Here is a 14,174-nt window from a genome sequence, read left to right as displayed (position 1 = left end):
CATAATGGTGGGCACAGAATGGAAAGCAAACTTGGGGGGGGGGGAGTGAAGGAAACTTCTGTAGTACTGGTTCTGAAAAGTCGATTTCAAGCACATGACCAAGCTTCACAAATCAGGAAATGCACAATATTCGCCACTCTTGACAAACCAATTGTGATTTAACAAAAATGTTTAGTGTTTGAAAATCACACTTTGCTTAAAGTAACTTCAAACTGGGCTGCAAGAGGTGCTGCTTTCCACATGCTTTGCTTTTGAATGAGAGTTACATATTAAGAAATGAAGTCAACTTTTTCTTAGTAGTTTCCTTTCAAATGTGCTAAGAACTTCTTGCTACTGGCCTATTTTTTTTTTTAATTTCTTTTAGAACAGATTGGTTGCTGGGTTGTTGAATGTTGGTTTTAAGTATAATTGTAGCACTACAGAAGGAAGCAAGACTGGCTGACCTACATCAGGGATCACAAAGTATGCATAGCTGAGTTTTGGTTTTGTTTTTTTTTAATAGAATAATACATTATGGTGCTGAATGTTAGTGACACTCAGTCCGGTTTGTAATAGTCATTTTTATTTCTCTCTAGGACAGTACTTCCTTATCATGTTCTGCCTTCCCTTCCGACCACACAGAACTCGTTCAGTTAGCGATAGCTGAAGTTTGCAACTTCTCTCTGACTGAATTATAGCTCTCATCATCCAGATTATGCCTGTGGATCCTGGTAGTTGATACAGGAAAAGAAAATTATATTCAGCCCAAAAGTCAGGGAAGATACTGCACGCACAGTTTGTACTCTGAATTCCTGATTTGCCAACTCTGCTTCAGCCTATGTGACCAACTCCCACAGCTCCAGCCCTGAGGGTGCCACCATAGCAGTGGAATACAACGCATCGTCCATAAATAATAAAAAGTAATAGATTCATAATCCAAATATATACTTTGAAATTTGCTTCAGGCAAGTACTATGCAGAATATTACTCATTAAAAAGGGTATTGCCGATAGAACCAATTTTGTGTTGATGTATGGCTGTGTCTGTGCCCACCTGAGCGGATGGTGATCTGCTCTCCACTTTGCTGAGAAAGCTTCTTCCGTGATTGTGTACTGATGTGAGACACCTGTACCTCCACAGGCAAGGAACCACTGTCACAGCTGGAGGAGACCATGCCATCTGATGTGTCCCAGATAGCAGAGGGTCTTGAATTACATCCGCTTAGTGCAGGAATTGGTCATAAATTGTTGCTTAACTATTAAGTTACTGTAATCTAACGCAATCCAGAAAGTGTATATCTCTTCCAAAAAGACCAGGCATCACTTTTAAATTGGCCTTTGGGAAATTAAATCTTTTATTCTATTCAGCGAGGGCTGCTGCGACCCTCTTCCAAGGCGGCGGCTCTGCTGGATTCCCTCTCCCCGCCCGGTGACCGCCCGGCAGCGCAGCACTCTTCACCCGTAACCTGGCCTGGCCATCGCCAGCCCGCCTTCCCGGCGCTGGCCCCGGAGACCGCTCCTCATTTCCCAGCGGTCCTCCAGCGGTAATCCACCGGCCGAATTCACCAACCCAACCTACGGGAGGGGGGGCTCCTCCCCTCCCCTCCCCTCCCCTCCCCTCCCGCCCTTCCCGCCTTTCCCCGGCGGCGCCCGCGCAGCCCCGGCGGCGGTTGAGCGCTGTCCCGCCCAGGCCCTGCGGGGCGATGGAGGCGGAACGCCTGATGGTGCTGTACGGGGACGGCGCGGTGGAGGTGCACTACGCGGGGGGGTCCCGCTTGTTGCTCTCCCCCTGCGGCTGCGAGTACCTGCACGAAGCGGCGCCGCCCGCCGCCGCCCACCCCCTGCAGCCGGCGGGGACCAGCCGCCAGCGGGTCGCCTTTGCCGTCAGTGCCTACCGGGTACGTGTTAGGTCGGCGTTGTCCGGCTCGGTGCGGGCTGGGGGGAGCAGCCCTGGCTGGCGGACGGTGCATGGCCGCCGCTGGGGGGGGGGGGGGGGGGGGGGGGGGGTGCGGCGAACCGTGTGTACCCCCCCCCGCCCCCAGCCCCAGGCCGTGTACCGGGCGGGAGCGCTCCTCACTGCGCTCCACAGCGACAATGAAAGTGCCGTTCCTCTGTGTGAAGCGGAGAGGGTTGTTTACCCTCTGCTCCGGAAAAGTAGAGGATGAAACCGGCTTAAAACTTTACCGCTGCGTAGAAAAACCTCGTAATGTAACGGGGTTGTGTTGCTTTGTTTTCTTTTTCATGGCACTGCAATAGGAACAACTTCTACGCGCTCTCGATTTCCGCAACCAGTTCTGTTCTCGCCCCTACTTACCGTCACACGTCATACCTCCAGAAAGAAAAACGGTGAGAGTTAACACATGTGTAATGCCTTTGTAAAAATCGGCTTCCCTGGTAGTCTGACAGAGCGGACTCATCGCTTCACCCGCACGTGTGTGAGTACAGGCCTGGAAGATCTATGGGCTAATTAGTTTGGCTAATGCGTTTGTCAACTTGATTAGAGTACTGCCGTTTTAAATTACAGTTTTAACTGTTACTTAGTCCTCTATTTATGCATATCCTTTGTAGCTGAACAACAAAGAGTTTGCTTACTCTTACTGAGGCTAAAACCTAGGATTTTGCACATGTGATAGAATGAGCCGGTTTACATATCGTCGCTTTTCTGCACTCAAAACCTTTCAGGGAAGACTCAATGAAATAGGCGGGTGTTCTCCAAGAGGTTCAGAACCCAGTTGTTTCCCCACAGCAGTACTGGTGTGAGTCCCTTACAGGGGCCCACCAGAGGACTGGGGCAGTGTCGCTCTGCGGGAACAGCAGCTCTGGCACAGGCTGGCGGTGGGTGCAGAGACACCCTGTGCCATTTCTAGGGGCTGTACTCATCAGCACGCCCCGGCTGTGCCCGCTGAGCGCACACATGTGTGGTGAGAGTCTTAAGACAACAGATAAATCAGGTGAGTTTTAAGTTTTAAAGCTTTCAGACTGACACTTCGTTAGTACCAGGCATGGTGCTGTTTAGTTGCTGAAAACACCGCCGGTCAGTATCGCTATGTACTTACCAGCAGTCAGCCCTCAGCAGTCACACTGTGCGGTCACTGCAGGGCACAGTGGCACACAGCACTCCAGGGCAACCCTCCAACCTCCTGCAGGCCAGGATCTCCTTCACCTGGAAGACGGCTGGGTTTCCAGGCAGTTTCTGACTTCCAGCTTCCACCGTGACTCCCTCCTCCAGCGTGTTGAGGGATAACTTCCCTAGGCCACAGCAAGTGCCTTATCCTGTTGCTTGGCCTTTTTTTCCTTTTTTTTTTTTTTTTTAAACCCATCTGGGTTTATCAGCTGCTGCTTGTCTTAAAGCAAAAGCTGTCTTTTTGTAGCTCTTGAGATTGTACTCCTTCGGTTGTTCGTTATCACTTTATTGTTCTGCAGCCTCTCTTTTCAACCAGTGCCCATATTTTCAAGGCCTCCACTATTTCCCGCACTTCGTCAGCCTGGTATAAGGAGGTACTGGTTATGGAGCTCCCATTCACTCAGCACGTTCTCATAACAAGTTGGTAACGAGCCAGCCTGGGGCCATGCACAATTAGCACAAGGCACAGTTAGCTGAAGGCCTGTGATTTGTTACTAGAAGTGACGATACTTTTAACTGGGCCACTGGGTACAAGACCAGTTGTGCAGTTACACGGTATTACTTTGCTTTTCCCTGGGTTCAGAACAGCCCAGTGCTGCGGTTTGATCAGGCTCCGCGTTGGCCACGCGCTGTCCGCAGCTCTGGACGGCCCCATGAGGGGCATCTCCTCAGCGGTGTGGCCTGTTCAGAACTGCAGATGGTATTCAAAATGCAGATTAACCGTGATCGAATGTAGCGGCACAGCTGTGTCTTCTGTTTGTTCTGGTTCCTTTCCTGGAATTTTCAAACATTTGATATGCTGCTTAAACTGCTGCTGAACATAGAGTATGTTTTCGTGGGACTGTCAATCACAACAGCAAGATCATACTGCTGGGTGGTGGTAGTCAGCTCAGAGCCCGTCCTTCTATATGTAAAGCGAGGGTCGCTTTTCCTCATTCATATCGCATTACATTTGTCTCCACTGAATTTTTATCTGCAGCCTTATTGTCTGGTCGCTTGATTTTTTATTTTTTTTTCAGGATCCTTTTACAATTCTTTGTGGTGAGTTTTCATCTTTAGTGCCCCAAATACCTTAAGCAGACTTTCCCACCTTACTGATACACTAGTGCTGCCGTGTTTCACTTTTATTTTATTGTAGTCCAGGATATTCTGGTGCTGGGCCAAAGTACGATTGGGGCTGAAACGTACCTGATTAAAGGTCAGTCAAATGAGACAAAGCTGGTTAAACTGAGATAAAACAAACGGTGAGGAGTGTGAACACTCGTTTGCTATGTTTTTTTCACACCCCATTTGAGGGGGTTTGCATTTCTGTGTTTATTTGGGATGCAGTGCTTTACCTGGAGTCTTCAATTGAAATCAGACTAAGGGTATTTTCTGGGGGGGGGGATCAGGTATAAGGACAATATAAAGGAAAATACTTCATTTTAGGGCAGAAGTGCTGCTGATGGCTAGACAGGCTTTCTCTATCCTGACAGGATGTTTCTAGTTTCAGAAGGTGATTAGTGCATTTTCTAGACTAAAACTGTATCTTCTCTTTGGGCAAAGCTTTAACCTGGGGCTTGAGGTAGATGCAGTAGTTTGTTTGGAGTAATTTGTTGAGAATCATCTGCTTAGGTTTTTTGTAGAAGGGGTAGCACAAAGGCATATGCTGTGAAAATGTTTCTTGTTTGTTTGAACAAAAGTGCCAATTGAAGCAGCAATCTGTACTTGACTATCGTGGCAGTAAGAGGAGGCTATTCTTTTGAGAATTCCAAATGTTGTATTGTAAAAATCTGAAATCTTTATTATATTTTAAATTCTTCTTCAGAAACACGTTTTATCCACATCCTAGCAATAGCTATGTAACTTAATCTGCGGTGCTGCAGGATTAAGTGAGATTACCCACCTACCTGCAAAACATTTTCTGTTTTGGTAAGAGTACATAAATACATGTTACACGCCATTTTACAGGCTTATTTTAATTTTGTAAACAAAGAGAAGAGAGCACATGGCGTTTTAATGTACCTAATTCTAGCATGGGCTTTCCATGAAGTCTGATGATAACTGATATAATCAAGATAATTTAGGCTTTCTGTTCAGTGCTTCTTAAGAAGCAGTTGGAAACAAATATCTACTGTCTGTGGGCAGTTGTGCCTGGTCAGTTGGCCATGTACCATACTAGTTTATGAATGCATATTAAATTAAAACATTATTGCTAGATAGAACTCCATTAAAACAGGAGGAAGCAGATATGAAGGTTCAATATTTTGCTTCCTCTTGAGTTCATGTACGCAAAGAAATACAGACTAAAGTTTCTTGCCATACAACACCTTGCAGAAGGACTGAATCCATGTAAATGTAAATCCTCCTTTGTAATTTCTGGGAAGCGGTCATTTTTGTCTTGCCGCACATTCCAATCCTTTTTCTTGTATTAGATTATTTTCAGCGATATCTTAGAAATTAGATGGCCTGACCCTGCTACAGCTGATCTGACCAGATGTATAGACAATGGCAGTGTGAAGATCTCATCAGTAGATGGTTACGCTCACCTTTACCTGTCAGAATTGCAGCAAGAGTTTACAGTGGAGTTCTTATGCAAAGTCAGCCAGTCATCTGCAGCATCCTTACGCTCCTCTCAAAAGAACAGCAACTATCAAACCAGAGATCAGTATGGAAAATCAAGTAAAAATTTTGGTGCAGAAATGTCATTAGAACAAACAAAAATAGAGAATAAGAAGAATGAACGTGGTTGTGCTGAAGGTAAATACAGAAAACTAACCAAACCAAGGGACCAGAAAGACAGAGATGGGGTCCCTGTGTTCTACGCAAATTGTTCTTCTGAATACACATGGGTTACACAGCGTTGGTCTGTTTCCTCCTACCCAGAAGAATGGAAATACCCTTTGTCGTTGGCACTAATCTGCTATAATTTACATACTGCTAAGGATGTAATGAAGACATGTGAGAAAAACAACCATGCAGCTACAGAACATGATGTTTTAATAGATGTGGGAACACATGAAACAGTTTCTCGTTTACCTGCAGCTTTGCCACTCAGCTGCAGAGCCCCACATTTACACAGGTAATTTACGCTGTTTACTTCATAGTTGTTAACATGTGTTTTACAATTCTGCAATTTGGAATTTCAACCTCTAGGAAAATAACTTGAGTTCTAGCTATAAAAAATAGAAAGAATACTGTTGTATTCTTTTTTTTTTTTAGGAACTTCTTGAAACATGATATTTTTGAAACCAACATTCTGCATCCTACTGTAATGAATATATAGTAATTAGTCCAGAGAAAAATAAATTTTATTTTCTGACATGCTGTATAAATATTTAAATGAAAAAGAGAATGCTAAAAAAAGAACACAGGTTTTGGGTTGGGTTGTTTATTGGGTTTTTTTTGTTTTTCAGAAGATAATACCTCTGAAGTGGGCCAGTGGCATACGTTCTCTGTTAGCACCACTAAAAATATTAAAAAAAAAAACCCTTTGCAAGTTTGAGAAAATTAATGTGGTAACTAATGTGGATAGCTAAGGTATCAGAGGACTCTGAAAATAGGTGGCCTGTTTTCCTTTGAATAGGTGTGCATGCATCTGTTCTTGGTACAGAAATGATTACCTGCACACCAAAAAATCCCCCGACCTTCAGACTTACTGAAGCTTTTATTGTATTTTATACAGGTGGACTTTCTGTGACTTCTTTCAGAATCAAGATACTGGGAAGTATTCATGCCCTCAGCTAATTCAAACTGTATGGTGCCAGGGTGTGTTTTATAGGTACGTAGGAGATCATGTGTTTCATCTTCGGAAGACTTCAATAGTGTGGGAGTTAAGCTTTAAGATGAAATGCCTTACTTGCTCCCGATCTCACTCTTTGAGAAACTGTACACAACCTTCATGTAAGTGTCTGTTCGTTTCTCCTGTTTGTTCATTGGACTTCAGGTTTTTCTAGTACAGTATATTTCCAGGTCTGAAAGTGTGTATGTCTGAAATCATGCTTAAGGCTTGTAAAGAAGTGATCTGATTATCTGATTTCTTAAAGGTTTACTGGCCAGCTGGAGCTCCCACAGACTTCACTGACAATTATGGTGCTTGTTTTCTTTGCAAATTACATTGCTCCTTTTGATGGTGAAGATTTCATGCTTTAAAGTGTTTGTCTTGGTGACCTATGTAATTCACATGTTGCAGGCAGCTAAACTGTGGATTTTCCTGGCAAATCACCTTCTCCATATGGTTTAAAAAGGAAAAAAAAAAAAAAAAAAGACTTTTTTTAAAAATTTCTCTTTCAGGTGTGTTATACAGACTTTGAAAACGCTACAGTTGCTACCACCATCTAAAAGTCTTTGATAAATGATTAATTGGTCTTTAAATCTTTAATATTTCTGCCCAGTGTTCATTTTTCCCAGTGTAATTCCTAAATTGTCATCTCATCTGAACAAAACATTTAGCAGCTCTTCAGTACTATACCTCATTTCTTTTGGAAGTATGGTGAGTAGCCATACTTAGTCTTATAAGCCATTACCAAAGTCCAGGCAACTAACCACAGAGTTGCAGAATGGGTTTTAGGCTCCAAGATACTGTATGATCACAAGTAAAAGATTGTTGATCTTCATGAAAAACACTCAGCTGCACTGGAAATGAAGACCTTCAGGTGGTTCCAGAATGGTTCAGCCTGGCAATTCTCTGTGTACACTAGGTAGGGCTGGTCCAGTAAGAAAACTGGATTTTTCTCTTCAGAATCACTATTTTCTGGTCAGTGGAATGAGCAGCTCTTGTGAGATGCTAACCTCAACACAAAAAAGCTGCTCTTAGCTTGTTAACTCCCACACCCCCCATGCAAACAAAGAGCGTGGTAATGCTAATCTTCTGTGTTAAAAGAAATAATTGGCACACTCTGCTGTTTGTGAAACAGTAGAAAGTTTTTCATGTGACAGTTGTGTTGAAAATTTGTTTCTGCTCAGTGCTTTCTTCAAGTGTACTAACCTATTTTGCTCATCTAGTGACACAGCATTTTGAGTACTTGTTAAAAATCTTGTTATTTCTCTTAGATTTATCCATGGTAGAACAAACATCATAGAAATTTATCCTGGAGATGACTCATTTTTCAAGTCAGAGGGACCATTTTTGGGAAACTATTTTGTACATTATGCAATCCAAAAAGGAACAAAAAAGGTATAAAACTATTTTAAAATATGTTCCAAATTTCTTCAAGTTAGCAGCTTTCTTAGTTTTAAGACATTTGGCTATGCAGTCTATAGTGAAGTCCCTACACTGGTAATTAGTATAATGAGTGAATCAAGCAATCGGTCATACAAAAAATGAGATTATTCATTCTGATTTTTTTCAGAATGTATTTTTGTAAATTATAGACATAATAAGAAAAATCTTATACATTGTAACATGTATTTCAGAAGCTGAAGTATGTACTGCAGTAAGATTCTACAGTAACCATTTCTCACTAATTTAGAATTTATTATATTGATTAGAGTTTAATCTTTACATACTTGGAAGTGTTTTCTTTTTTACTATATGGAGACAGAACGTAGATGATGCAGATTCTGTTCTGGCTTTGCCACGGACCACCTGTTCAGTGCTGGAGAAGTGGTTTTGCCTCTCTGTGTCTGTTGAATGTTAAGTTTCCCCAGAGCAGAGATTCTCTCAAGTGCTTATGCAGGGTTTTCTATTTTTAAAGCAGAATTAGGGGTCAACTTTGTACCCTTCAAACCTAGCCTTCTAGTCAAAATAGTTACTCAATAATGAGCTACAATCTACACTCTGATAAGGGAACTTTTTGGTTCCACTCTGAGTGCATGGAAACTGACTGTTTCTTCCCACAGAAGCAGGCTTAAAGGATACAACTGTCACTTTTCAAGGAGATACTTGTCTGTGTTCTGGGAAAAATTTAAATGCGGTTATAGTTGCTTTCTGGGAGGTCACAAATCTCATATCTTGCAAGATGTTAATACTGTTTTCATGCTACAGTACCTGTAACTAACTCATCTCCTTTCCCCTCTTTATTGCAGAGAGAAGAAAAGATGTATTCGGTAAACAGCCTGCCTCCTGATGTACCAGGAAACCCATACTCTATATCCTCCATTGTTACTCAGGCAACCAAGTAACTTTACTTTATCTTTGTTACATTAATTCCTCTGACTTTGAAAGGACAGTAGTTAAAGTTACACATAATACTTATTATGATATTAAGTATAAAAATTAATGGAATTTGTATTAGCACTGAGGGCATCTGTAAACTTACAGAACAAAGGTCGCAACTGTTTAGAAGACAAAGTATGAAACGCTTAATGTTTTGTTTGTTTTTTTCTCCTCAGAATACTTCAGTACTGCTACAAGACTAAACTATCATTAACTCATAACTATTCTCTCTGCTGCTGGAAAATGGTACGTAGCTGAAGATTGTAAATCTTTCAGTGTTGTAAGGATGATCGTACGGGCTACAGGGAATAGGACCTAATCTAGGGGTAGGAGTGGTGAGTGTATCCTTAATGATCAAAAGGTATATATTTGGGAACCAAAAGTATGCAGTGTAAAGTTGTATTTGTGAAGCAGAAAGCAACTGCATGATAAAGAGAGTTGGTTGTGGTCTGGAAAAACAAGTGAATTGAAAATCTGGGAGGGATACAAACAGCTGTAATGATGTAAGTAATCTTTCCTCAAGTTTTTAATGTATTTGTTTGGTTCTAGGTACCTGAGACAGATGGACGAGAAATGTTGCCTGTTTTGCTGTATGAAAAGGTTATTCCCAGCATAGGAAGGCTCGTTGTGTACTCAGATTATAAAGTCTACGTGGCTTTTTGGGATGGGATGACCTTGAATATGGTCTGGGATTTCAGCTCTTCATGTAGTAAGATCCAGGTAACTCATGAGTTAGAGGAATGACTATTCTTAAAACTCTTCATGAAAAAGCATTACTAGGAAACTAATGATGAAACAAAACAGAAGTTTTGATGCCTACAAAATATAAACTGAAGTCTTTTGAGAGATTTGTAACTCACAGCAGTTTGCTGCTGTGGCTTACTCTTGAGTTTATGTAGTAGTCTAAATGAAAATAGGAACTATTCGCAAACACCACCGTTAATGTATTGCCAGTATTTTAACCAGAAACAAGGAGGAAAAATATTTCAGCGCATAACTGATGCCTAAAGAGGCAAATGAAACTTCATCCTTTTAAAAAGTCATGCACATTTATCAAAGAAGGGAGTATTTGGTTTTTATTTCAGATTATCTCTAGCTGTCCAAATGGATAGTGAAAAATTACTCAGAAAAGTAACCATGTGCATAAGGTATTCCATATGCATTTTTAAATCTACTTAATATAGTAGTAAAAATATTATGTCGATTTTTTGTGAAATGGCACTACAGAGAAAATTCCGTGAGTGTGAGATTTCAAGGTTGACTGCTGAGACTTTCGGCTTCTGCATCTTTGCTTATTACAATAAGGTGACAAGACACAAAAAAGACGTTAAAGTGTCTGAGGATATCTCTGTTATAAACAATGTAAATATGATAGGCCATGTGCCAAAAAATACAGTGTAATTTCCTGATGTGAGCTAGGTCAAATCTGTACACTCGCTCACAATAAAAGGATGAAGAACTGTAAATTCTACAGGTTTGGAAACACTTCTACACACCTTTAGAAATAATTGAGTCTTAAATAGCACAAAACAAGTGTTGAGGCCATGCCAGGTGTTTTGTTGGGGTTTTTTCCCCTGCATTTGTCATAGCAGACTATACCAAATTCTATCCTTAGCAAAAGACAAAATTCTAAGTGTTTAAAGTGGAATGTTCATCGATATTTAATTCTTAAATTGCTATATTATACTTGCTTTTTTTTTTCTTCAGACTGCAGCAGAAAATTTATACTTGTGATTTTTTCTCTTCTAAGATAAATGAAGATGTAGGCTGGTGTAAGTTAACTCATCCTGATGGAGTACAGCAGCTAATACAAATAAGTCACCCTGGAATCTATGAAAGGTATAAGTAATTTAAACAATTTAAAGTTAAATATAAAAGAATTCTGTACAAAGTCTTTTACAGGAAGAAATGGTATTTACTGAAAATATATTGGGGGGGGGGGGAGGGGGAGACCAAACATGTAATGATAAAAGCTCCATCTTATATCTGGTAAAGATTCAGGACTTGTATGACTTGGGACCACTGCATACTCTCATTCCATTATAATTGTAACAGTAATGTCTTTTTAAAAACATAACTAGAGCTGCAACTTGGCACTTACATCAGTGGATAAGAAAAAAAATTTGTCCTATATAGAGCTGGTACATAGAACTGGATAGCACTTTATCCAATTTTTGCTTTATTACAGCTATTGACCTTTGCCTGCTGATTGCTTTCTCTAATCTGCTTGCTCTAATTACAGACTCATTATGGGAATCATTAGAAGCTTACTGAGCTGCATTTTAGCAAGCAGATATTCACAAACAGAAATTAACATTTGTGCACTATTCATTACAAATCATACAGCTTTGTTATAATTTTCTATAACGGCATAGATTTAAATATGAATGAGATTCTAGACAAGAGGTGGGAATAAAAAATGGCAAGGAAACCTAGAGAAAAAGCTAGATTTTTGAATCACAGCTCTTTCTTTCAGATCCAGGTGTATTGCTTAATGCCTTCAGGTTTTTGCTTGAATTAATAGAGTGTATTTCTCATATAAATAACTACTTTTTTGTGAATTTTCGTGTTAACATAGGTACATCAGAACAGCAATAGAATGGTGCCGAAGTTTGAATGACAGGAAGGAGATTCCTGAATATACTGCACACTCTGTAACTGAAGAAAATTGGTATCCATCTTTATCCTAAATAAGTGACTAGAATTAATGTTAAAAATAAAACCCAAAAAGGCTATAAACTGTGAATTTTATAGACTGCGTTTCCTAAGGGTCAAAAATGAAAATTGTAGGTCCATTTATTTTGTGTGGTTGAGTTCTAGGTGAAGCTTGTTTCATTGTGCTTCTCCCCGCCTTGCTTAAAAATCAGAATTATGGTGACTCTGCCAAAGGAGGATTAATGTTACAGAGTTAGTATCTTGCAACGTGAAAAAGAGATATTAGACTAAGAAAGGCATCTTTTAACAGAACACCAAGCAGTTCAAAATAGTCCTTTGAACACTTGACGCTTGTATCTCTTGCGTATATATTTGTCCTTTTTAATACATGCTAGTGACCAAAGGTCTACTAACATCATATACAAATATATTTGAGTATTAAAAATGTGTTAATTGAAGTCGATTACACTGCACTTGTTATTTAAATTATAGCAGATTCAGTAGCTGATGAAATGAAAATTATATCTATATTTATACATATATACAGCAGTGAGGCTATTCTTAGAGCAGAGCCCTGATTTTTGGAAACACAAATGATTGACATGCAGCCATTGACTAGTGGTATGAAAGACAAAAAGCATTTTTTTCACTTGGATTTTGCTCACCTGATTTTCAGTATTGCTGGAAACTATTAAAAATTAAAATCTGAAGTAGAAAATACATCTGAGAACCCTGTATGATACTAAATTGTTTAATAATCTTTATTTTCTTGTACAGGTCTGCTGATGCTGAGCTCAAAAAAATACAGAGATTTAATTGTATCCTTTTGAGAGCTGTAAAGATTCTTCACTTCTCTATTCTCTTTTTCGTCTGCATATTCAAATCTGCATTTTATGTCATGAAATGCTCTCTATCCTGTTCTCACCCTCTTTTACTGTCTTACCCACTTCTTAAAATTACCTTTTAAAGCCATTTTTTTGTTTTCTTATCTATCATTTCTGTTTTATCATTTATCTTGTCCAACTCCTGCATCACAGCACCAGAAATAAAAGTAGCGTCAGAGTGCAAAACTAAAATAAAAGATCACCAAAAAAGGAAGCCCTTGAATGGGTGTTGCATTAGTTTTGCTAATGCTCATCTGCTGATCTGCAGTTGCCTTTGGGCTTGTTGTTGCAGTACAATACCTTTCTGTTTGTCAGCTACCTCAGTGTTGTTTCATTGTGTTCGGATGGCTCAGGAAATTGTACTGTGCTGCATGTGCTTAAAGCCACTCTGTAACTGTCTTATTTAAGCCAGTGTTCAATTTTATTAATATGAAACGTGCATGCTGTTAAACTGTGCAGTGTGACATCAGATAGTTTCCTTTTTAAAGTAACTTTGGGGTAAATTGAAGTCTTAGAGACATTTTCTGTAAATGTTGTGGCTGTTTTAAGTGATATATTTTATTCTTTAGCTTTGTGTAGTTACCGTGCTGTGAAATGCAAGAATTTGCAATGCAGAATGATGAATACAAATACGGAGAAGTATTTTTCTCATTAGGAGGAAGATTTTGATTTATTTTTTTTTCCTTAACAAAATAACACTAGTTTTATTGGATAATAGCAGTGTTCTGGAAAGGACGTCTGCTGCAAAAACCAGTCCATCTGGTACTGCTGTCAAAAGAACAGGACAGGGGAGTGAGCTGGCCGACGTCGGCGAAGGGTGCGTCCTGGAGGCTTTGGAAAAAACTTCTAAAGTAATTCAGGATATCGAGTCACTGCTTGCAGCTGCTGGGAGGTGAAGGACATGAGGAGCTGCGTTCCACATCTCCACAGGAGCTGTCCCGGCCATGCCTGAGGAGGCTCTGTGGTGCAAGGGGAATGACGGGCCGAAAGCAGAGGGATTGAAGTTGCCATTCTCGCCCCGCAGCAGACGGGCAAATCCTGTCGGGTGCCGTGATGGCACTGCAGTCCCCTATTGCAGATAGGCAAAAAGAACAGGTGAAGTGATAGAGCACAGCTGTATGAATGCATCGGGGCTGACCTGACAGCGCCGCTTTTAAATGTTAGGAATGTCTTGTGTGGATTTTTTTAATTTTATAAAGGATCGTGCAAGCAACTCAAGTGACTAGGGTAGGGATATGCAGTTTTAAGTGTAAAAAATGTGCTTTTTTTCGGAGGCTTACATCAAGCAGTCCAATAGTGAATAAAAAGTTTCTCAAACACTTTCTACTCTGCTGTTGTGTGGTAAATAAAGATTTCCTTAAAGCATCTTCAGCCCTTTCTGGGGTTGTGGTATGTCG

At 40.5% G+C, this 14,174-nt stretch overlaps 1 protein-coding gene across 1 annotated transcript; it reads left to right on the top strand.

Moving 5' to 3' along the window:
- Positions 1–1,681: 1,681 nt before the first annotated feature.
- LOC309683087 (uncharacterized protein C5orf34 homolog) lies at positions 1,682–14,140 on the top strand (the record flags this gene model as incomplete). The annotated part of the gene is made up of 12 exons (XM_082497290.1): positions 1,682–1,876; positions 2,235–2,324; positions 5,517–6,163; positions 6,767–6,862; positions 8,134–8,257; positions 9,109–9,200; positions 9,415–9,484; positions 9,788–9,958; positions 10,989–11,077; positions 11,817–11,909; positions 12,671–12,711; positions 13,480–14,140. The coding sequence occupies 12 exons, from the start codon at positions 1,682–1,684 to the stop codon at positions 13,671–13,673; spliced, it is 1,902 nt and encodes a 633-aa protein (XP_082353416.1). The 3' UTR covers positions 13,674–14,140.
- Between the last annotated feature and the right edge of the window lie 34 nt (positions 14,141–14,174).

This window comes from Vanellus vanellus, assembly GCF_965231255.1.
Source record: "Vanellus vanellus genome assembly, chromosome: Z".
Taxonomy (NCBI): domain Eukaryota; kingdom Metazoa; phylum Chordata; class Aves; order Charadriiformes; family Charadriidae; genus Vanellus; species Vanellus vanellus.
The sequence above is the reverse complement of the archived record's forward strand: the minus strand, read 5'-3'. Positions and strand labels throughout refer to the sequence as shown.